Source organism: Passer montanus, unplaced genomic scaffold, assembly GCF_014805655.1.
Source record: "Passer montanus isolate IOZ18808 unplaced genomic scaffold, ASM1480565v1 scaffold3, whole genome shotgun sequence".
NCBI classification, from domain to species: Eukaryota; Metazoa; Chordata; class Aves; order Passeriformes; family Passeridae; genus Passer; species Passer montanus.
The window spans coordinates 5812989-5836815 of record NW_024367707.1 but is presented as its reverse complement, the minus strand read 5'-3'; the positions used below and the strand labels follow the sequence as shown (position 1 = coordinate 5836815).

At 38.2% G+C, this 23827-nt stretch overlaps 1 protein-coding gene across 5 annotated transcripts in view; it reads right to left on the bottom strand.

Moving 5' to 3' along the window:
• Positions 1-23827, bottom strand: part of SH3KBP1 (SH3 domain containing kinase binding protein 1) — a 214929-nt gene that overhangs the window by 46005 nt on the left and 145097 nt on the right. For all 5 annotated transcript variants that reach the window (XR_005628042.1, XM_039714043.1, XM_039714044.1 and 2 more), the window contains 2 exons: positions 16090-16165; positions 6176-6270 (listed from right to left, as the gene is read on the bottom strand). Coding sequence is in view for 4 of the 5 variants with exons in the window: in XM_039714043.1 (XP_039569977.1) it covers positions 6176-6270; positions 16090-16165 (171 nt within the window). In the remaining variant the exon portion in view is untranslated. The remainder of the gene's footprint in view (positions 1-6175; positions 6271-16089; positions 16166-23827) is intronic.

Sequence of the window (23827 nt, the reverse complement as noted above, 5' to 3'; positions counted from 1 at the left end):
TTAAACACAAAACATCATAAAAGCTTTCTTAAAGCTATCATAAAAGCTTTCTTAAAGCTGGGCATTATTAAATGTTTACTTACTTACTTTACTTACTGTATTCCTTTCAGTTTCTGTATGCAAGATTGCTGCAGAAGTTTTGCACAAATGTGCAAAATATCTTGTATTAAAACACCAAAAAGGGGCATCTGCATGACCAAATATTCAGTGTCAACACAAGTCCATTGTGTTACTCTGACAGAAGGCCATATTTTTATTTTATTAAACCAGATCATACTTTCTCCTGCATAACCTAGATTTTTTGCATAATTATATTAGAAAACTAATTTCTAAAAATGAGCTAAAAGTTTGATTTTAGTTGTCAATTAAGGAAAAAAAAAATACCTGACTATCATGAAATGTGACTATTTTTTTGCTTTCTATCATATGAAGAAAGAGACAATCCCAAACTTTATTTTGAAAGAGATAGTCTTAAGCTACCATAATTCTGCTTGGAAAAATTCTATCTTCTTGCCAATTAGGTGTATTTTTAATGACCTCAAATATTATCACTCTGGTTTTTTACCCATAGAGGACAAAATAGTGAAAATTTTATCTTAATAAGGAAGAATTAGTGATACCTACCTATTAGCTCATATTCAAAGAAAAACTTAGAGTTTTTAATTTCTTCACATATTTCTACAGCCAAGGTTTGTGAAATATGTGTGTGCTGTTTGTAATTAAAGGCATACAGAAAAATTCAGCAATGAATAAAACCCCACAGAAACAATTTCTGGCAACCCTAATGACTCCCCAGCCCAGCAAAATGTTCGATTGAATATCAGCAAGTGTCCTTCTCTATCACACTGTCTGCATCCTGCTCCTTCCCCTGCTCATGGCCCCAACTCACTGGCAAGATTCTTTAACATAGCACTGACTAATTTCATCCCTGCAGGAGCCTCCTGCATCCGGCAGAGCAGCTGTTTTCCTTCACAACCCTGCCCAGATGAGTTTGCCTTGCCAATTGCTCAGCTAAAGAAAGTGCTCTGGACAATTACCTCCTGCACTAGGATGAGCATTTAAAGATGTTCTAAGAGACAAAAGCAGTAGAATTGTTTTGGCAAAAGGGCCACGCTCCAGTAACTGCCTATAAATACAGTCAGGGTTAAATTAACTGCCTTGTGGCTACCCTAAGGATTGGGCAGTATTAAAGGCTCTGCAAAAGGCCAGATTCCATGCTTTTACAGGGACAAACACACAGAGCACCACGGCAGTGCTGAGAAAAGGACATGATGAAAGAGACTGTCAAGACTGAATCTCATAGAATTGTTTGCTTATACTCTTCTACTCACCTGTGCTTACTTGTCTTATCACTCGACTGCACATGCTTCAGGGCAGGAAGTTGCTAAATGTACAGCATTTTGAACAACAAAACTTGCAAATCTTGCAATAAATTATTAACAATAACACAAAGCAAATAGGAGCTTTGTAAAAAGTGGTTGCCATTATGCTCATTTTTAGATCTAGGTTTGTGGCTCTTTGCCCCCCAGCACAGAATTAAGCTCTACAAATTGAGTTGCCATTAAATATCTAGACCAGATAAATAGTCATGTAAATTTTTCTCTAGTAATTATCCTGTTGTGTCTCTCATTATACCAATGCAGTAACTTCATCAGTATTATTTGAATAGCATCAGCAAAATCAACTTATAAATTCAGAATTAGCAGAACTGCCACTGATATCACTGCCATCCACTGATAATAAGGGTTCAGATAAGGATATCTTTCCATTCCTGCCAGCTTTTCAAACTTGCAATTATTTTTGAAGCAGCTAATTTTATTTTTCCAGACCACTTACAGTCCTGGAAACAAAGCAGTCTTTACTGTCTAGAGCTCAGGTAGATTGATGCACTGCAATGAAATCTTTTTTACATCCTTGCAAGTGAAATTGCTTTTGAATGAGTGCACAGCTGCCAATGTGTGCTTGATGTGTTTGCTTTGAAATTAGGTAGCTATTCTATTGATTCCTCACACAGGTAATTTTCTGTGTGCCAGTGAATTCTTCAGAATCCTATGCATTTTTGTCATAATTTATCAAAGCTATTAATAAATTTGTAGAAAAGTAGCTTACAATAGCGACTTCTGAGAGGGCTGGAATAAAAAGTCCTGTAGAATTTTCATGATGACAGTTGAAAATGTCACATGAATCTTCTGCTGCTTAGAAGGAAATGCATTTATTACAAATATAATTTTCAAAATGAATATTTAAGCATGATAAAAGACCTGTTTGCCACTCTCCTTTAGCTGCAGGGTGCAGTGATTACTGGTGTTCTTGCCCATACCCAAATGCTGTCAGGGATATTCTGAAGACACAAAAAAAACCCTTAAGGAACACAAACGTTTGACAATACAAAAATAATCTGCAGTGTCAATCTCATGGCCTCTTACCATTCATAATTTTAACCTTATGAACATATTTAATCATCAGAATGCACAATCATCACCTTAACTGTACAAGTAATATTACTATATTTTGCTTTTTATTCTCTTTCTTTCAGAGGTGCATCTATCTTAGACCCCCTTGTCTTTTAGTTCATTGCCTTGAAGATGAAGTTTTTACCTTTTGTTACAATTCTGACCGATATTTTCAGTGTTTTTACAATATTCTGCATGAAGGAATTAAAGGATTACCATTTGCCCACTTTTATTTCCGCATATTAATAAATAAAACCTTTTCTAGGTATTTACAAGGGTATTTGCTTCACTGAAGAGAAGAAGGAAAGAAAAACCCTTTCCAGAAATTTTTGGAATAGATGTATTTGAAGTTTCTGCTTTTCTTCAGTCTTTTAGGTATATTTTAACTAAGATATGTTTGGACTCTATCTCCAAATAATTTGCAATTATTTTTGCTTATCAGTTTTGTCTAATGCCATCCTTCATCCTATATCTCCCCAAATACATACCATTCTGACCTGCAAGTGATCAGCCTCTACTGACTTTCTTCAGCACTTAAACCTTTCCAGCACGTTCTCCATCTGATTGGGGAGGTTACTTGTGATTCTGCAAATCTGTTCAAAGTATTCTTTAGCTATTTCAAAGAAACCTCAGATATTCAAATTCTCTTATCACAGAGACCTATTGGGAAGTTCTGACCAGCTTGTGATTCAAGATCTCAATATCCATCAAAACAGTGAAAACTTGAAACAGAGTCTGCTCTTTATATTAGAGAGATATTTTATGATCTTGATTTTATGATCTTGACAAAGGGACTTTTATAACTAATCCGACTGAATAAAGAGACAAATCTACTATATTCTTATCCCTTTTATCTGTGGATACTGTTAAAATGGTGATATTGAATTCTGCATTTACTGATTCTACACCTATCCACAAAATCAAAATTAGCATTTTAAGATGAATATTAGACTTCCAGCTTCCTCACACACCCATTGTCACACAGGGTGCATCTGTACCCAAGCTCTTGTAGGAACTTCCCATTTAGCTCATTTGATCCATTCCCTTTCGTCTTAGCACCTATCAAGTGCTACCTCATCTTCATGCTTTTAAGATTATTGTAATGCATTTGAAATTCTTTTCATGAGATTTCTCTCCCATTCTTCTGTCACTCATTACTTCAGCCACTCCCACACATTCTCACCAATGCTGTTGTTTTCAAATAAAAGCAATTTCAGCATAAGAAAATTATGAGTCTTTAGCGCTCCTATGGATCTAATTGTGGAAAAACAGACTAGTCTAGTGACAGACATTTTATGCTGGGAATCTGTATCACTTTTTGGTTTTAGTGAATTCAACAAAATACATTATTTTACAATAATGCATCTGTGGTTGTAGGAAGTACTGTGACACCCATCTGTTTCCTTAGAAGTACCAGTCTTCTCTCTTTGAGTCTAGATAATTGGGAAGAATAAATGTTGCCTAATGCTTTCCAGCATAGAAAGAAATCCTGCAAAACAATTCATTACAAATAAATTAAAAGAAACTCTGTAATTTGATAGCAAAGCAAATCAATGATAATAATTTTTGAAGCATTCCATATGTTTCCCTTTGATGCCTCTTAGTCAGCATGGCTCACTAACGTCATGTAAGTGTGGTGATTTGAACTCCAGGTCACCCTCTAGCAGAACCCATTGGTGGGCAGAAAGGTGAGGTTGACTTTGTTATTGCTGACTAAAAGAAAGATGACAACAGACCTCTGCTTCAGAAGGTCTGGACAAAAAAATTCAGTTATTGTATTATGTGGTAGAGCATAAAGGAGACCTCACTGTTTTCAGAGAGAGGGTCTACAGCAAAGACCCTGACTCCACATAGCCTGAATTTTATATTTTAACTGTGTTAAAAACAGATGAAGAAACCCCAAAAGTCTGACTGCAATGAGGTCTGCAAAGCACAAAAGGATCTGCAAAGTGACTGCTTGTTAAGCACCATTTCTTCAGTGGCTCAGATCAGTTCTGACACCGCATAAAAAGGCATCCCTAGAGAAACTCCAGGATTTTGTGCATTGAGATCCCCCCCTCTCTAGAGACATGGGTTTATGTAAGTGTTCATAGACGCGACATGAAACAAAAAAAAAGAAGAAAAGTAAATAAAATGTCTGCAATGGCTTGATATTACTGGAGAGCAAAAGGACAAGCCTAGAGAATAGGGTATTTACCAACCATTTTCTCTGTGTGGTTTGGAAAACTGATCAACGTGGCCAAATCATCAGCTTAGTTACTATAAAAGACAAATATCATTCCACCGTGAGGGCAGAGGCAGAGGGAAGAAAATGCAAAAAAGCAAGCTAATGAAATCTCACATAGAAACCTCAGTAATGTAATTGTCCTTTTGTCTATGCTTGCTGATGAACACAGCTCCACCCAGAGACCAGGAATCTTGGGGAATTAAATCATTCAGGTCAATAAAGCATAAAGTGGACAGGAGGAAATCTTAAAAGCCATTTATATGATCAGAAACACTATTAAATGCTCACATTGGAACATTCTAACTCAGGCAAAGCTACACAGCTCTACAAACAAAGGTCAATGAGGGCAAGTCATTAAAGATATTTAATGTACACAATTTATTTTGCATTTGCAGTTTCTTTTCCTACCACATGTCTGATTGCTTTTCTTTGGTTACATGCATATTGTCCAGGACAAAGAGAATGTCCTCTAGGATTGAAAATAGCTTCATATGTGGCAAGCACAGCCCCAGATGGACTTCCCCAGATTTTGGGAATTTTTTCACACAGTGCCAAAATGTTCCATCAAGTAACAATTTCTTATGACATATCAATTATAGAATTAATTATTTTACTTTCATATAAGCACAAACAAAAGCAGCAGTATTGTGTACATTGTTATGATTCATCTTCCTCATGGAAAATCCACAGCTTTTTCTAGTTTATAGTTTTTCCTCCACAAATATTTATGTCCAGCAATCAAAAACTATTAAATAAACTGTAAAGCCTTTAAACAGGACCAGGAAATTAAGTGCACCTAAACTGTAATCTGTTCTTTGTAATGGGCACAGCTCTTCTAAAGGAAAACCAACTGTTTACTCACCATCTCACTCTATGGCTTTTGAAGATTTAGTATAAATCCTGGCACTGATTTTTCATTTCTAATCTTGAATAATTGCACATAATTTTAGAAAAAAATACAGATGTAAAACTATTTCTTTTCTGCGCTGTCATCTTTCTCTGCCTTACCAGAATATTAAGGGTGGCTAAATTTTAAATGTTTAGTTCAGTAAGTTAATTTAGGCACATTACCTCAATCTAACACAAAAATCTAATTCACAATTCCTACAAGAAAAATAACTCATTCACCAAAGGGAAATATTCAAAGCTGCTGCTTTTGCTGCTTTCCTGAATCTTCCAGTTTATTCTCTAAGCCTTTATGTTTGTTACAGGGATCAATTTACAATTTATGTTGATCTGCCAGCAGATTCAAATTAAAATTAATTGTATAAATTTGAGTACACATTGCCTGTTCTTTGCTTAACATTCAGGGTAAGGCTCTAAAGCACATGAGGAAGGGAGATGTAGGACTCAGAAGTCTGCGTAATGTTTCATTGTCAAACTAGCATTGGTTTAGCAACAACACTATAGGCACAAATACTAATTTTATGGCAATCATATTATGCAAATTTTAAAAACTGTATCACTGCTTATAAGAGAATAATGTTGCTTTTACCTTACTGATAAGTGTGACAACATCACCTTCCCGGATTGTGAGTTCATCATCGTTCTGTGCTTCATACGGAAAGATCACTTTGCAATACTCCTTGTCTGAAAGGAAGAACATTCACTGTGATAAATTATCACTTTATAACAACTGCTTATTCAAGGGTGAATAATCTTCATAAAATATTCCATTAGTGTCTCTTTGTGCTGCCTTATTTCCTTGCCATCTTTCTCTCTGCATTTTAGACCTTCATAAACAACATGAAATATTTAAAAAACTGCACGCTGATAAGCATTCCCACACACGTCATCCAGGGAGTCAGCTCTGTAGCCCCTAGAATCATTACCTCAAATGAAATTGCTCCAGACAGCAACCTGCCACCAACTCTTTCCCTTAGAGTAAGCCTGTACCTGACACTTCCTTCCATTGTTCCACTGGTACAGCTTCCCACCAGACTGCATAAACTGGAAGCATAAAGGATGCAGTAGGTTGCCATAGCTTATCTATCCCCTTGTGTGCAAGAAAGCAGATATTTATGAATCTATAAAGATGGTACAACAATAAATAAGACATTAATAAATGTTAATCCATTAATAACTAAACCACCTGTACACTCAGTGAAAGAATTTTGAGCATTACCCTAAAGTTTCCTTGACCCTTTTTCCTTTACTGTCTATAAATAAGGGCATCATCTCAACTTTCATCTGGAAAATACAGAAGCCAGCACTCCTACTCAGAAATCATAAAAAGCAGTTGTCATGAAAAGTAGTTACTTACATGTTGCTGTGCAACAGATGAGTATGTCAATGTGCCTTACAAATAAAAAGGGAATATGTTTTACAGCTGTTAAACTATGCATAAAAATATGTAATACTCTAAGACAGCACGTCTAAAAGGACTAAGTAAACTACTCTACTGTTTGTAGCAGGGCAGTGATTTTGTAGAAATGTTCATCTCCCTTTAAATGTCTCCATTTTGATGACCTCTATGTCTAGTCAACCTCCATACTCAATGCAGAGAAGCAGTGGCAGGCCACAGAAATACAAATTAATTTGAAATAACAGGACTTATTCTTTTATACTTACTATAAAGAGAACCTGCATTATCGGACTTGAGGATATCTGAGGCTCCTCCAGGGAGTCAGTTCAGCTGCCAGACACTAAGTGCCTTTTCAGACACTTGTGGGTGTGTAAGACACATGCATAGTATGGCTGAACCTATGGAATGGCCAGGTCCCTCTGGCCTGACAGCAGGAAGCAATTCAAAACAAAATAACCTGGAGGTATCTCAAAGAGCTCCAGATGCAGGCTACTGATTTCAGCCCTCAAACTTTGGCCTTGTGTCTAAATTTAGATTCAGGCATGTGATGTTAGAGACCAACCCAGTCAGTGCACTTAAGTCAATGGAGATCAAGTCACTAAAACAAGCGACGCCTTGAGAGCCACTCCTGACTCCAGGAGCAGCACCTACATTGGATTAGCTGAACTATTTGCTCCCTGGACAGCAGGGACAGATGTCTAGTGGGACCACCCCTGAAAAATCCAGATACTAAACTCATGCTTATAACCCACACTTTGGGCTCTGACACATAAGCTCCCTCCAAACTTCTAAAGTTTAGTGAGAGGAACATCAACTGCAAAGAAGCAGCCCAGAAATGTGCATCTGAAAATTTGCTCCTCATAAGCACCATCAGCCTGAGAAATTAAATAGTACTAGTAGGGAACAGGAAAGCTCTTCATTTCACACACTGTCATTCAGAAACATCATGAATTTTACATGTCATTGGTTCAAGCAAACAAGAACTTAGGCTTTACAGATTTCTTATTCTGAACAGAAATGTTTGAAATGTTTGATTTACCCATGACCATTACAGTTGGTTTTCTGGCCATGCCCTGTATTAGACCTGGCTGAGATGGAGTTAATTTTCTTCACAGCAGCCCACATGGTGCTGTATTTTTGATTTGTGACTAAAACTGCCCTGGTAACACACTGCTGTTTTCGTTGTTGCCCAGCATTCCTACACAAATTTCTTTTTTTCCCCTTTTCTATCCCTCAAGTAGGCCAGGGTGAGCATGAAGCTGGAGGGGACACAGCAGCTGACCCAGGATGGGAAAAGGGATATTCTGTGCCATATGGCCTCCTGCTCAGCAATAAAAATGGGTGGGCTTTGGGGGTGTTTCCATTCCTTGGAGACTGGGCTGGACATTGAGCCACTGTAAGTGGTGAATGAATTGATCTACTGAATGGTGGTTGCATTTGTGTTGCCTCTTTTCCTTTCACTTTCATTTATTTATCAAACTGCCTTTATTCATTGATTTTCTTGCTTTTGCCTGCTCTGCTTTCTCCCTTATAGGGAGCCAGTGGCTGGGTGGAGCATAGCTGCTGGGTGTGGTCAACTCACCACTCCTCTGCTGTCTCTGAAGAAATAAAATTCAGATAAAAACAATGAACAAAAGTTTTGAGGGAAAAGAAGTGAGCAAGGGTGGGGGGGGAATCCTTTTCTCCGTTCTGAAAGCAGAGAACACAGAGAACACTATGAAATAAACATTTGGTGGCTTTTCCAAACCACTGGGCATGTGAGAACCACCAGGTCACAGCTCAGATTCAGAAGATGAAAGGGGTGTCTAACTACTGCTTGACTGCATTCTGAGGAAGGGTTGGGATGGCTCCTTATGGACTTGGCTAGGATACTCCACTGCTCACTGCCTTGTCCTTGAGACAGTATAACAACATTTTATGTAAAAGCTGGTAGAAATCTGACACCCACTAAACTTAGGTGGATGCAAAGCAGCATGTAGATAAATACGAGATTCAACACATTTTACACTTCAGTGACATGCTACCTTAAATTATCATCATGGGGTTTTTTTTCCTATTCTGAGTATATCCACACTCTGAAAAGCAGCTGTGCTAAATAATAGATTCAACGAATTAGCCCAGAGTTGATGTAGATGTAATACTGCACTAAAGAAGCTGAGTGCTGCACACTCAGGCAAGTCTCTAGTTATTGGGAACAGGCTTAGCTTTTTTTTTTTTGGGATACAGAACTGCCTGGATTCTCAGAGGTAAACAACACCTGAGCCCAAGAAGGATGATTCCAGAACATCCATTCTCAGACACATGCATTGATCCTCCATTCAATCAGCTGAAGATTAAGTGATGCTGTTTAAGCCAAGCACAAAGTACAGCTAAAAAACTGCAAAAAGCTACCACAGCATCACTCTGACAGGATGCCTGCAGTGCAGCTTCTGCCCAAGGCATGGATGAATCCCACATGTTTCAGGTTAAAAAATGCTTTGGATAGCAAAGGGCTTGGGTATCCTGAGTCCTATAACAGATAAGCCTCCCTCAGGCTCGCTATTTGAAGACTGGGTATTTGAATTGTCTTTCAGGATGAAGACCCTGATAGACAAGAGTGGAGAGAGTGCTGTGCTTTCAGCATGTGAAATATCAGTTTGTGATCAGGAAGTAAGTTCTCTCTAGCAGACAGATACACATCTTGGCCTTCTGGTTTTGATGTCAAGAACTCTGTCGTCCCATGGCCTTTCCACTCTCCCCACCAATTCTAAACCTTTTCTTTCCTTAAAAAAAAATCTAAATAACAGCAAACCAAGGAATTAAACTATAGAAAAATATCAAAAATCAACCAAACCATGATGTGGTTCATATAGAGCCAGGATATTAACTTCTGAGAGGCACAAGAGGGAGACTCATGGCCCCCCTGTGCTCCAAATGCTGGCACAGGAACACAGAGCGAAGGAACAGCCACAGAAAAAGAATATGGTTTATGTACAGTGAAAGTCTGGATTTCTTGAGTACAATTTAGACAGACATACATAAATCACTGAACCCACTGGATCATGCAACAGAGGTCTCAATGTTGCAGATGGGTTGGGAACAATGTAAGCAACTGGACAAAGTCAGCTTTCAATCCTCCACTAAGGGACAGGTAAACCAACGTGATTTAAGCAAGCAAAAACAAAGCCAACAGAACTCAAAATAATATGAACCTTTAAAATCAAATTAACAAAAGCAGAGAAAAATCTAATAGGCTATGTCACATCAGGACTAAAATTGTCCTTACTCAGCAGGGCACAATACCGCAGCAGAATGTAAAAGCATTTAATGTCAACAGTCATGTTTAGATAGGAAGGAAGAGAAGATAAAAGAAAAAACTAATTTCAGACACAGCATTGTATAGATTGCAGTGGAATTTGCTGAATTTGGGAATTTCTGAACAAGAAAAAAATAACAGAAAAATACTAAAATTCAAAACAATATGTCCTATTACATGCCTGCAAATAAACGTAAGCCAAATTAAAATTTCCAACTAAGATACTAATACTAAGTATCCCTCAGCTGTAGATCATAAATCTAATTTTTACGTTTGACATCCAAAGCTTGGTTTATATATCACAGACAGTTATTCCAGAAGCCTCTTTTTCTCCTCTTGACCTGGCAAAAATATATCTGTTAATAAACCCTCAACAGCAGATATCTTGGAAACATTAAGGGAGGATTAAAAATTATACTCATGAGGTTTTCAGTCCGATTTTATCAATTCAGCAGTACTTTACTCTGTCAGACCACAGTCTCATACTGCAAACTGACAGGAAGCTCCTCCCAAACATGGGCAATGGGCACTGCTCAAGGAACTGAGTGAATGGATAAACCTAAATGGAATGAGATATTTTATGGGGGTTGTTATCATGTATCTTTGTCACCCTGTTCTTCTAAGCCTTCTGATGTTTACATTCTTGTAATGGAGTTTCTCACTCCATTGCACTTTTATGTAAATAATTATTGTTTTTACATTCCTCTCTGGAGGAAGAGAAATTTGATGGACTGTTGGTTTGTCCAGTGACATTGGAGAGGTAGCAATTTCATCCTCCTATCCACTGTCAGTTTTGAAAGTCTATAAAGATTAGAGTCAGAAAATAAACTCCCCTTCTTCTTCTTACCTTAGAGCTCCAGTGTCCACATAGTTTTATTTCATGTCCTATTGCAACATATCTTTGTGCAACACTGTCTGTCCCCAAGTTGACAATGTGGCCTTTTTGACAAAGGCTCAACCCCTCAAAAAATCATTGCCTCAGGAGGGAGAGCAATAGCAAGGGGCAATAGCAAGCACAGCTGCTTCATTGCCCAGGCCCTTGCAAGGACACCATTTCACTGACAGAATTCAGTGGCTCGATATGTATTAGAACTGCAGGGGAAAGAGCTGATGTCAAGCTGCACACCTGCTCTGGGATTTGGGGTCCTGCAGTAGTACAGCAGGTAAATTTGTTTGTATTGTGTCAGACTGGTTAAATATTATCCTGTTCCAACCAGATCTGAGCAAACTGCATTTACTGTGTCAGTGAACCCTGCTTCACTTGAAAAGCGTGACTCTTCTACACACCTGCTCTGGGATTTGGGGTCCTGCAGTAGTACAGCAGGTAAATTTGTTTGTATTGTGTCAGACTGGTTAAATATTATCCTGTTCCAACCAGATCTGAGCAAACTCCATTTACTGTATCAGTGAACCCTGCTTCACTTCAAAAGTGTGACTCTTCTGTTTGTTCTCCTGCCACACTCTTAGGATGAGCTGAGACCTTCAAGAAGGCAGTCCACAGACAAACATTCATTCAAGCCTAAATTTCAAAGAGGATAGTGACTCTGGAATTTGCTTTTCCTCTTAGGGCAGGATGACACAATCAATCTCTTTCTTTCACTTATATTGTTGCTTCTTTGTATTGTAAATTTTTGAGGCTTTAATATTTCCCTATCAGCGAACTCTAAATCATACACCAATCAATATGGACACAAACAGTAACATTAAGCAAGAAAACAAGCAGCATTAAAGGTAGTATTCCTTGAGCTTAGACTTCGTCTCTTTGCCTATGACTGACAAAGTGTTTCTGAAATGCAGTAAAACATACAAAATCTAGTGAAAAATTACATAATTACAACCAAAACCACAAACCAGACGGAAAAAATTCCAAACACTATACTCAGCAGAATTTGGTTTTACTATTAATTGCTACACCCAAGACTTATAAATAGATTGCACTAATAAATATTTTCATAGAACTTAGTAAGATGCAAACTGTCAAAACACCACCTTATTAAAAAAAATAGAAACAGAAGTAACTATGGTCCTGTTAATACATATTCACCATGCAAGAAAATTAGTTGTTTGCTATGATCTTGGTATTCCTATGCAATAGCTTAACACAAATTTTAAATAGTGTTATGAAGTGCTGTGGTCAATGCACTCTGTGACTTACTGCCTTTGCTATTTTTTGTCTGCTTATTTATACTCCATTAGTGCAGTCTCAGTAATCTGCAATATCTCTCAGATGTTGTGGATGGTTTTGTTTCACTTAATTTTAGAATCCAACAGAGCTACTTCTAAACTTAGATATATTTTCTACAACATCTCCTATTCACCACAACACTCATACTAAAAGTAAGCTATTTCATAGAAAACAATATATCTCACCCCAGAAATAGGATTGTAAACACTTATGCATTAATGTGCCATCCTATCTACAGGGCAGAGATGGAACTTGTAAATCTAGGAACCCACAATTCTAAACCAAACAGCTTTCCCCTTTTCTCTTTGAAGATGCATTCCCTCATTCATGAAAGATTAGTGATGTTTTCCAAGGGATCACTCAAACCCTTAAAGAGTTTTGCCTTCACTGTGCTCCTCCTTTGAGCAAAAAGTCGTATTTGGCCCTGAAGAGTCATCACAAAATCTTAAATCTGTTTTTGGGGAGATTTACATAGCATATTGTTGGGAGAGGCATCTTAGAAAACGCACACCTCTGCCTTTTGCTTCAACCAACTCACCCCATGGCAGAGCTTAGCCCATCTTGCTTGTTCCAAGAGCAGTTGGCACATTAAGTGCCTCACTGCTGATCACTGCCCCATCACACCAGAAAAGTTACAGGAAAGAGCAGACTGGAATCAAAGTGTGAGAAAAGTCAGCAACCATCACTCCTTGATGAAGCCCCATGGGCAGAGGGAAGATGCTGCTGGTACCTGCTTCCTCTCTCAGCTGGCTCTTTCTCAATGCAGCCACATTTTTTTAATCCAATTGGCACTAAGGTAGAACATCATCAGTCATGATGAAAATTAACGAGGAAAATTAAAAACTGGATTATTCCTCACCCAACATAACCTCTGTCTTGCTTGCATCTCCAAGGGTAATCCCAAAGGAATCTAAACCATGTATCCAAAAGCTCTCTCTCCATAATGAAATTAGTCTATGGATCTTCTGTTTCTTGCTACTGCCTTGGAGAATGGCACAGTATCTGTTTTATTCAGCAGTTGAAGACTCCAAGAAAGACTGGGACACTACCATCCCAGGGAAAGTGAAAGTACTTGAGGTTCAAGGTGGAATGATACTTTTGTGCTGAACACAGCAATTGGAACATTCAGCATTTTTCTGAGACTGTAAACTTCCTTGGACTGAATGCTTTTTCAAGCTTGTTTGTGGTAAAAAGTAAAAATTGAATTTTTGAGAAATGACAAATACTAGACAGATTATAGCCCTATGGCAAAGTCGGATCATACTCCTCATTTCTGACTATCAGACATTAACCTTATTATGAAGAAATTATTCCTCTGCCTATATTAAAGACCAAACCAGACTGAAGCAAGTTTCATTTGCACTGAAAGGTTTTTCAATTTAAGTGAAGGACAACTTCAGCTGAATGAAATGTGTCTTCAATGATGTCATTTGAGGCTAAGAAAATTATATATAATTACATTACATCAGACCTTCCTATAGATGTGCTTCTCTTTCCCAAGCATGAAGAGAGATGCCAAGAATTTTACTGAGGCCCCAGAGATTCCAGGAAAGATAAAATAATAAATAATGCAGTTTATTTAAAATTCAATAAGATACTGTGCAAGTAAGTAGCCCACCCTTCTCACCAATTCTGACAAAATGGATGTTGAATGAGGACAGTGACAGAAGAAGAAGAAGGATTTTTCTGGCCAAAAAAGATGTGTCCACGGGAAATAACAAAGAGGTGAAAGAAGTACCATCCAGAGCCCAAAAGTCAAAATTCAACAAGATACTGTGCAAGTAAGTAGCCCACCCTTCTCACCAATTCTGACAAAATGGATGTTGAATGAAGACAGTGACAGAAGAAGAAAGATTTTTCTGGCCAAAAAAGATGTGTCCATGGGAAATAACAAAGAGGTGAAAGAAATACCATCCAGAGCCCAAAAGTGTTGATGGAAAAGTGTCTTTGTCAGCCAGAGCTCAATGGATCACAGTAGAAGATATAGTTTTCTAACCATTCGTCAGAAGGTTTCCATACTCAGTTTATAAATGTGAAAGTTTGAACCTGCCATACCCTTGGATGGGAATTAGTGAGCAGCTTCAGCTGTCAGATGTATGAGCTGATGTGGAAAGAAGCAGCCTGGCTCCCCACACCAGGGTTAATGCTGCAGGTGGGGAAGCCTCTGGACCATCCCTTCTGATGGCACCTGCACTCAGGTCAGCCTGAACTTGCCAGCCTGCAGGTTGGCAAGGGTAATTCCAAAACACATTCAGGAGCCCTCTTCTGCATTAGCAGTTCACACATTTTTCAGTATTTCAAGATTTCACTTCCTCAGGGCAATTGAAATCTTGCAGTATTTCTCTTTAGAGACTGCTCGCATGGGGGCACAAGAAAAGAGGATGAAGCAAGTTAATGATTGTGGTGGGGCTAATGGACAATAACTCGCTAAAAACTCCTTTAAACTGCTTTTGCAACTCTGAGCTGAAAACCTGTACAAACCAGTTTGTAATCACACACTTCCCTCAGACAGACCCTGCCCTGCTGATCCTGATGCTTTCCTACATATGTCTGTATATGTTCCAGTTCAGAGACAAAATGTTATCTGCTAACTATATAAAAGGATAAACACGTCAGGGAAGAAGGACTGGGCAGTATTTAAAGAAAGTCATCTCTGTTATATTCAGCTTCTTTTCTGTGTTATGGCTATATTTTCTTCCCTCTTATTCTTTTCCACCAGATCCTGTAACATTTAATTGTAACTCTACATAAATAAAATCAAAATATGGGGAATATATATGTATGTTATGTATGATTAAAAAAGAACTGAAGGTCAGAGAATAGTTTGGATTAGAAGGAAACTTTAGGATCATCTTTAAGATCAATGCTCCCTGCCATGGGCAAGGACACCTCTCACTATCCGAGGTGGCTCAGAGCCCCATCCAGCCTGGCCTTGAGCACTGCCAGGGATGGGGCAACCACAGCTTCTCTGAGCAACCTGTTCCTGGGCCTTACTATGCTCACAGTGATACATTTTTAACATCTGAGCTAAACCTGCCCTCTCTCAGTTTAAAGCCATTTCTCCTTGTCCTGTCACTACATTCCCTTGTAAAAATTCACTCTCCAGCTCTCTTGTGAGTCCCCTTGAGGTACTGGAAGGCTGCTGGAAGGTCTCCCTGGAGCCTTCTCTTTGATTTCCCATACAAACTATACCATGCATGCAGTTTTATTTCTGCTACATAAATAAAAATAAAATAATTACAATATTTTTTTTTAAAAGAGGAAAAGGCAAGGGCATTCGCACAATGAGAGAAATTTTTCTATGACCTACCTAAAGAATTTGGATCTTATTCAACTCTGATTAATTCCAAAGTATCCTCAAGGCTGAAGGTTTATCACATAATTTAACTTGATTTTTGGTGAGAGAAAACTTGAGGTAGGGTCACAAGAGCAAAAACAATTCAGAGGATTCTGTGAAACAAAGCATTTTGTCTAGGTACCACCTACTCAAAGTTTATCCTAAATATATCTGTCTGCATCCTGGCTTTTTTACATACAGGATACTCTTTTAACCAAAAGCAAATAAAAGCATTCAGCTTGCTTTAATAGCACAAAGTGCAAAAAAGAAAAACCTATGAAACCTACTTTTTGTTCTGCTGTCCACTTCTATTTTTGTTGGCTCCTGAGTTGCTGTGGCTGGAGGTAATTTCTTCCCAACACTCTGAAAAAAAATAATTATTCTTCTTTAAAATTTGCAGGTTCAGTTGAAAGTTGGACAACATAAAAAATAGTAATGGAAATACAAAATATAGGAGTAGAAAAGGGACAATAAAGAAAAGGAGGCAAACTATAAACTATACTTATGTTTGTTACTGGGGTTTAACTTTTTAAAAAAATATAAAGAATTAATGAGTGTGATCTTTTAATTTCCCTTTATTCATGTTTCTAACATCTTTAAATGATAACCACTTAACACTTCCCTGAGTTTCTGGGAAGACTCACAGAAGTTTCACTGGTAGATTGAATATTAAGCAATCAATGAAATTACTTTGGGAAAGGTGTTATTCAGTACCAAAAGTAAAGCTGAAAGAAGCAGCAGAGAGGAACCCACTTGACTTCTGTTCATACAAGGAGTGTTCATTTCAGTCATTCTAGACTGAGTGTGATTTTTATATTGACAACATATTTTTCTTATTTTATTGTTTTTTATATCTTTTTAGCAAAAGTTACTAATTTACAGTGAACTGTTATAAGTGGTAACCTGCCTCAGACAGGTATGCTGAAACAGTAAACAAATACCATTTTCCCCTACCAAAATAAAATAGAATAAAATCAGTGATATTCATCTTTCTGTATCTTCTCCTACTATTATATGCATGCTATTTCCCTTCTCTCTCAGCTTGTCTCCCTAAGAGAGAGCTCTGTCATTAAAATCCTAGCCATGTAGGTGAGAAAATAAGCATAATTATTTCTGAAGAAGCCCTAGCTGCCCCTCCCTGCAAGGTCTGCACAAACACCACAAAGCTCCTCCATGCTTTCATGACCTCCTGAGTAAAGGCTTAGGGACCAGAGTGCTAAGATGTAGCCTTGGAAGTACTGAGTGCTCTAAGGACCATAAGAAAACACTGGTCAATATAAGAAGCAAAAGGAGTAGATCTCTTTGAGTAGCTGAAAAATTCCAAGGTGTAAAAAGAACACTGAAAGCTCCATGTTAATAATATGCAATAATGTGTGAAAATATATCTATGGAAAGAACTCAGATACACACAGGGATTTCAGGCTGGTAAAAAGAGCACATGGGGGCAAAGGTGGTTCTGAGAGTTGTGCTCAAGGCAGCCATCAAATCCACACTGGCAGCAGACCGGCATGCAGACTACAAATTGCAATACCCAAAAGCATCCCATTGCAACTTACTTTGAAGGTGGAAGAAGAAACACCTGCCCTTCTGATGAGCTTATAACCCTACTCAGAACCCAGAGATTGCAAACTTATAAGGAAGAGAGAATAAACAACAAAACTCTAGAGAACCTCCCAGATTCTTTTCTCTGGTGGGAATGAAAGATAAGAAGCATTAGCTGAACCAGTGATTAGGGAGATAACAGAAAAATAGGAGATGAGAGATATCTGCAAATTGAGAAAGGGCAAAACAGAAAAATTCATGACCTGGTTGTACTGGAGAAGTTTAAAGTCAAGAAGGATGATGATAAATCTGAGATCTATCTGCAAAGCAAGGAAAGTTGTACTAAAAGAGATATAATGAAGAATTTGAAGCTACTAGGCATTTGCATTTACACAGAGAAAAGTACAGAATGCCTTCAAGATGAAAGCAAGAATGGGAAGGCAGCTTCTGGTTCAGAGGCAAACAGGGCAGTTCAAGATAGCTGCACATCACAGTACATGCTCAGTCATGATCAAACCTTTATTCACATTTCTCCTTCATGAAATTGCTTAGGAAAATGATGAAAGCAGATGCTCTAAACTGCACTGCAATTTGGCTCATAAAGACATGCTCACTAAAGGAATATAAAAATCCTTTAAATAAAGGGAGGTTTTGTTATTTTAAAGATTAAATTATTATGCAAGACCAGTTAATTAAAGGAAATATTTTAGTAATTGCTTTACCATACATGAATCATTGATTTTATGCCATGAAACCAAACACCATATAAACCCACAACAGGCTAAAATTTAACAAGCTACAGATCACAACAGAAGAATCATGGGCAAAAAGGAAGATATTTGTGTATCCTAGTGGAAAATCCATTATGCAAAGTAATTTCCTAATATATAGAAGCAGATGCAAGAGCAATGCTTGAAAACATTATTTCATCTGTTCATTCAGAACAAATGCCTGTGCAGGTGATAAATCAGCATTGGGTACCAACTTGTGAACAGAAAAGGGAATACTATCCAAACAAGGCTGCTCTTTTATTAGGAGCTAGGAGGAAGAATTCAAATAATTTTTATGAGGGTTGCACAGGACCCATTCCAGAGAGAAGGGACACCTGAATTGTTGTGGGACAGGGAGAGGAGAAGACAAGTGGAACTGCTATTCTCTAATTGTGAAGGGACTACACTCTGCAATTTCTAGGGATGAAACAAACATCACTGACAGGAAAAAGGAATAAAAATCAATAAGTCATGTAAATCTGGTTTCAGGTGGACTACAACTGACAAGGTGTTTTAATTGTCCTGTTAAGTGGTCCTAAAGGAGATGGGGTTTAAAAGTTATTATTTATGTTTCCAATTGGTCTACATTTGCATGGAAACTGTGTGACCATTTTCTGAAAACACCTACATGAAACTTAATACAGTACTTTTTTGTTCATTAGGAAACACTGAAGATAAACTCTCCTCACTCTAAGAGACATTGAATCCTCTGTGATCTGGTAAATCTGATGGTTCTGCTATAACAGGCTAAAAACTCCAGGACAGCTAAGATTTGTAGACCCAGAGGAAGCATTATTATCAGAGCCACCAATTTTTCTGATAAGAAAACAAAAATGGGAGACAGTGACATCTCCCTTATAAGCCAGAAACTTTCCTGCTCTCTCCAGCTGTTGTATATCACTCATACTCCCATACAGGTCAAATATCTACCAAGTTTTTTAGTGGTAAGGAGAACTAAGCAAGCCCAACTTGAATTCTTGCTGGTCCAATACACATTCTGCATGACACAAACTTCTCTTTTCAAAAACAGTCGCTACAGGATATTTTGTTGTCTTCTTCAGTTGAAGGCCCAGTGAAATTTCTCAAAACCTTCACTTCTAAAAAAAGGAAACATGGGAGCAAAGAACATCCAATATGTTGAACTGAAGATTTCAACATAATTCTTTCTCCTCGTCTTCCTTTACATAAGAAGATGGTCCAAGCCCTTCTAGACACATTGATCTACGCTACAAAGTACTGATATACAGCTCCAGCTTTGCTGTGAGAATTTTACCTGATTAATTTTTACCTATCAGGCTCAGGATTCCTAAGAAGCAAGCACATCTTATCCCTTTGGGAAAAAGGCACTAAACAAGACTTAGAACTTGAAGGACTTTTTGGGAATTTAGACATTCCAAATCCAAGAACAGAATCCTCAACCCTGTCCAGCAATCCCTGACATCTCCTAGCATAAACTGTCTCACTCCATTTACCTAAATCTATCGTGTTGTCAATAATGTTTGCAATTAAAAGCCAAATGCAGTGTGAACCAGAATGCCCATAATGGCATCTCCCAGTAGTGTCCTACACACCAGGCTGCAAAGACAAGTGAAGTTCTGCATTTCCTCTCTAAAGCTATCTTGGATTCTTGGCTGCAGAATGGTTTCATCCCCAGCAAGAAGGGTAGCATATCATTCTGTGCCCTTGTATCTCTAGCCCAGTGGTACAGAGACACTCCTAGAGACACTCCTAAAGTTTCACTTTCCATCTGTCATCCTCCAGCATTGTGATTATCATAAATCCCTTTTCTAGGCAGTGGCAGTGAGCCTTGTTCCACTTACATTTCTCTGTAGATATCACTCTGACTTGCTCAGTCCTGTCACACAACAAAAACACGGTGGAAACAGTTTGTCTTTTCTGACTCCAAGCCTAGGTTGACTCCCAAAACAACAGAATATTGTCAACAAAACAGGCAGAATATTAACCCCACTATTTCTGCCAGGCGAGCATAATTAGATTATTTAGCTGTCAGACACAAATTTCACTAATCTCCTGACAAGCAAATCCTAAAGATGAAAAGGGATGAAGTGCCCTCTTGCTGCAGCAACAGCTGATAAAAGCATGAAAAATCACCATGATTTGGTGTACAGATATTCAAAGGGACGAGGCAGATTTAGCAGCAACCTGGCAGTGTTAATGCTTGAGTCAATGAAGCCAATGGAAGGACAGCCCAGCACTAAATATCCAGTTCTGTGGGCCTCGGTGGCATTTTGGTACACTGCAAATCTGTATCACTGCAGACCAGTTTCCTCTGATACTGAATTAACAGTGATTAATGGTTGAGATGGCACACAAAGTCAGGTAAATGAGGTCATGGTACAGTCTGGACAGTATCATTTTCTTTTATTTATATATTTTGTCTCAACTGTGATCCCTGTAAGAGCAGAGAACAACACAAGAGAAACAGAACACAAAATTGACAGTATACAAGTGAGTTTTTCTCACTTAAAGATACTGTGGTTGTTGCCTACAACTATTGAGCTCTGACCAGAGGGAGAAAAGTAGACCTGTAAACCAAGTTTCTTCCTTCAGGATACCTTAGCATTATACTTCAGGGTTTTCTGTTGTGGTTGAAAACTGACTTTTATGTTTACTTTCATTATTCAGGTCTAGTGTGTCTAGAACATTTCATCTGAAAATTGGAATTGAATTGTCATATATGCACAGATGGGTCCATGCAGAAGGTTCTGTTATACTTTGCATCAAAGTAACATGCTTATCCTTTGAGTCTCCTTTAACAATATAGGCTTCTTGAAGCAATAGCTTATTTACTTAGGAATAAGGAAAAAGGAATTTACTCAGCATCATTATTTATTTTGGAAAGTGTATTGAGGTCTTTATCCTGGTAAAATTATTTGGAAACTGCTACTTGGAATACAACTCTATGAACATATTCTTAAGGAATACATCAGATATTAAAGAAGTCACAAAAAGCTATGAGCTGGAAACATGGAGCTTAACACAGTTTGTCAGTTTGAATAGTGAAAATACAGCAATGTGCACTGGTGCTTTGTATGAGGGAGGAAAAGGCAGTTATGTATCTTTTGAACTTTAAGAATTTCAGAAAACCTCAATGAATGGGTCAGAGGAAAAAAGTATGTTTCTCTGACCACAATACTTCCTCTTAATATTCACCTAAGTATATTTAGATGTGGCTTATATGCATGAGAATTTTCTAGTATATAGGTTTATATGCAAATCCAGAGCCACTATTAGTGAGAGTATAAAAGTTGTAGCCTTCACTGTGTCTTTACATTCCATTTTGTAACTGAGAACATTTGTTCACAAAAAAGCAGAAATGGTTATTAGAGTCTTCTAGCTCTGAATTAACAGGAGCATAAATGATCTATGTACACTGATTATGCATAATGCTGGTGTTGTGAGGGACAAGCCATATTAATATTTTTTTTCTAATATGCACCAAGTGCTTAAGGAATGTCATCAAGACCTCTATCCATCCTATCTGCTCTGCCCTAAAATCCAAAAAAGAGACAAAATATAAAAACCCCAAAGACTTTCAGATGTCAAAAAGCTCTCACTCTGTCAGAAACAAAATAAAGGTCCAAGATTTCATTTTTTCCCATGCTACCAACATTCAGCTCCACATAAAGTCCCTTCTGTGACAGCATGATCAAGTATTGCCATCCTGAGTTTTCCCAAAAGGACAGAGTTAACACTTTTCTGAAGGGTCACCACATGGGACTTCAAAGAGAATAATGGGAATTTTGAGAAATATTTATAGAGAAAACCAAAATTCTTGAAGAAAAGTGAACTAAACACCTGTCTACACATTTGATTGCCTCAGCCATCTACAGTAGCTTTTTCCTCTGTAACTACTTTCTTCACAGCTTTGCTAGAAAGACTATCCACGTGCATGTACAATTATTTGTGGTTTTTAACACCAACCAGTTAGGAACATCTGCCCAATGCAGTCCCAGCTAATACAGGGAGACTCAGTTGCCAAAACTGCACACGTTTCTACTGACAGCTCAAAGCCTGGTGCAGGTGAACTTCCCTTGGCTCAGCAGGGGAGGAAACAAAGACTGGGTACCTTCAGATAAGGGCTGAGACCCCAGAGGGCCTCAAGCTGGAAGATAAGAGCAGTTAATGGCCTGTCCATGCACACATGGAGAAAGAATCCAGTGAGATACTGGAAGACCCCAGATGATAATTCCCCATTGGATCAAGAGGCGCACACGGGGCATGTGAACACCTTGTGCACGAACTGTGAGGGTGTAAAGGCCCAGGGATTTCTTTGTTCAAGGTCCCTCTCCAGACGCACCCAGCTCAAGCTGCCTCAAAACCAACATTGCCTCAAAACCAGGGTCCAAACTCTTCTTTAGTAGTTCATGCCTTTACATCATTCATGAGTTGCAACGTGAACATCACTCAACTCTAAATACCAGATGATGCTTCCCTAAAGAATGGTCCCCCTAACCACAGCAGCAGATGCAGCACAACTCAGAGAACGTTTTAGTGGGATGTTTGGTAAATATTCCACAGAATGCAGACAAGAAAGCAATTAAAGTATTTTAAGCTTCATATTACAATTTCTTTTCACATAGTCAAACTATATTTTCTTCCACCTGACAACCTGAAAAAGGCACATTTTTACACTTTGTCCATATGCCAGCAGATTAAAGTGCAGTTTTTTCCAACTGATGGCTATATTAGATGACTCTTGGACTTGAACCAACATAGCCCTTCTGACTTATATCTTTGTAAAGAAATAAGTCCTTTTTTTAATTTTGAAAAAGCTTTTACCTGTGAAAGGCTTTACCCTTCTGCATCAAGACTGCAAACCCCTGTATTTAGATGCTGTGAAAGGCATATGAACTGCTAGCATCTTAATCCTCTCTGTCTAGACAAAATCAACAATCTCTAAATAAAAGATGATCCTACAAATAAACACCCTTTTACTACAAAGCAAAAGACTGAAGCCTTCGTCCTACTGGAGCTCCTTGGAAATGAACACAAATTCAGCCATCAGCATGACTCTTAACACAATTAACAAGTTTGGACAAAGCAGACAAGTCAAGAGTGAAGAAGTGGAGGCCCTATAAATGCTCACGTACATCAGTCCACTGGGAACTGGCTACAACATCATCAGAGCTTTAGAGGAAAGCAATATTCAAGTAGTCAACAAGAATATGCTACTTGAATGTTTGTTTCCAATGGCTTTTGGAATTAGCATGCACATGCAGAAAAACGAAAGATATTTGGGGGAAAAATGCCTTCTAGTGTTCAATTCAGGAGTTAGTTCTTGAATACAAAGAGAGAAAAAGAAAAGACAAGGTGTGTATAAAAATAGCATGTCAGTCTAAATCGTACAACAATACCCAGTGCAGAGTAATTGTAAACAGGTTGTGATTACATTACACCACCCTTAGTTCACTTGGTGTCCTAGAAATACAGCACTGATTGTCAGAGCATCTTACAATTACTGCATCTGTCATCCACTGTCATGACTGTGGAATCTAAACAGACAAGCAAGCAAGCAACTAAACAAAGCAAAGGAAACAGAACTGAGATCCCCGGACAAGGGAACTTGTAGAACAAAGCATGATTTTTCTGGGGCTTTTTTTTTTCTGATTCATCACTGATGTTTATTCTTCTGATATAATTCTTTCTTACAGTTGAGAAGAAGCAAAACAAGTTCTACTCATTGGTTAAA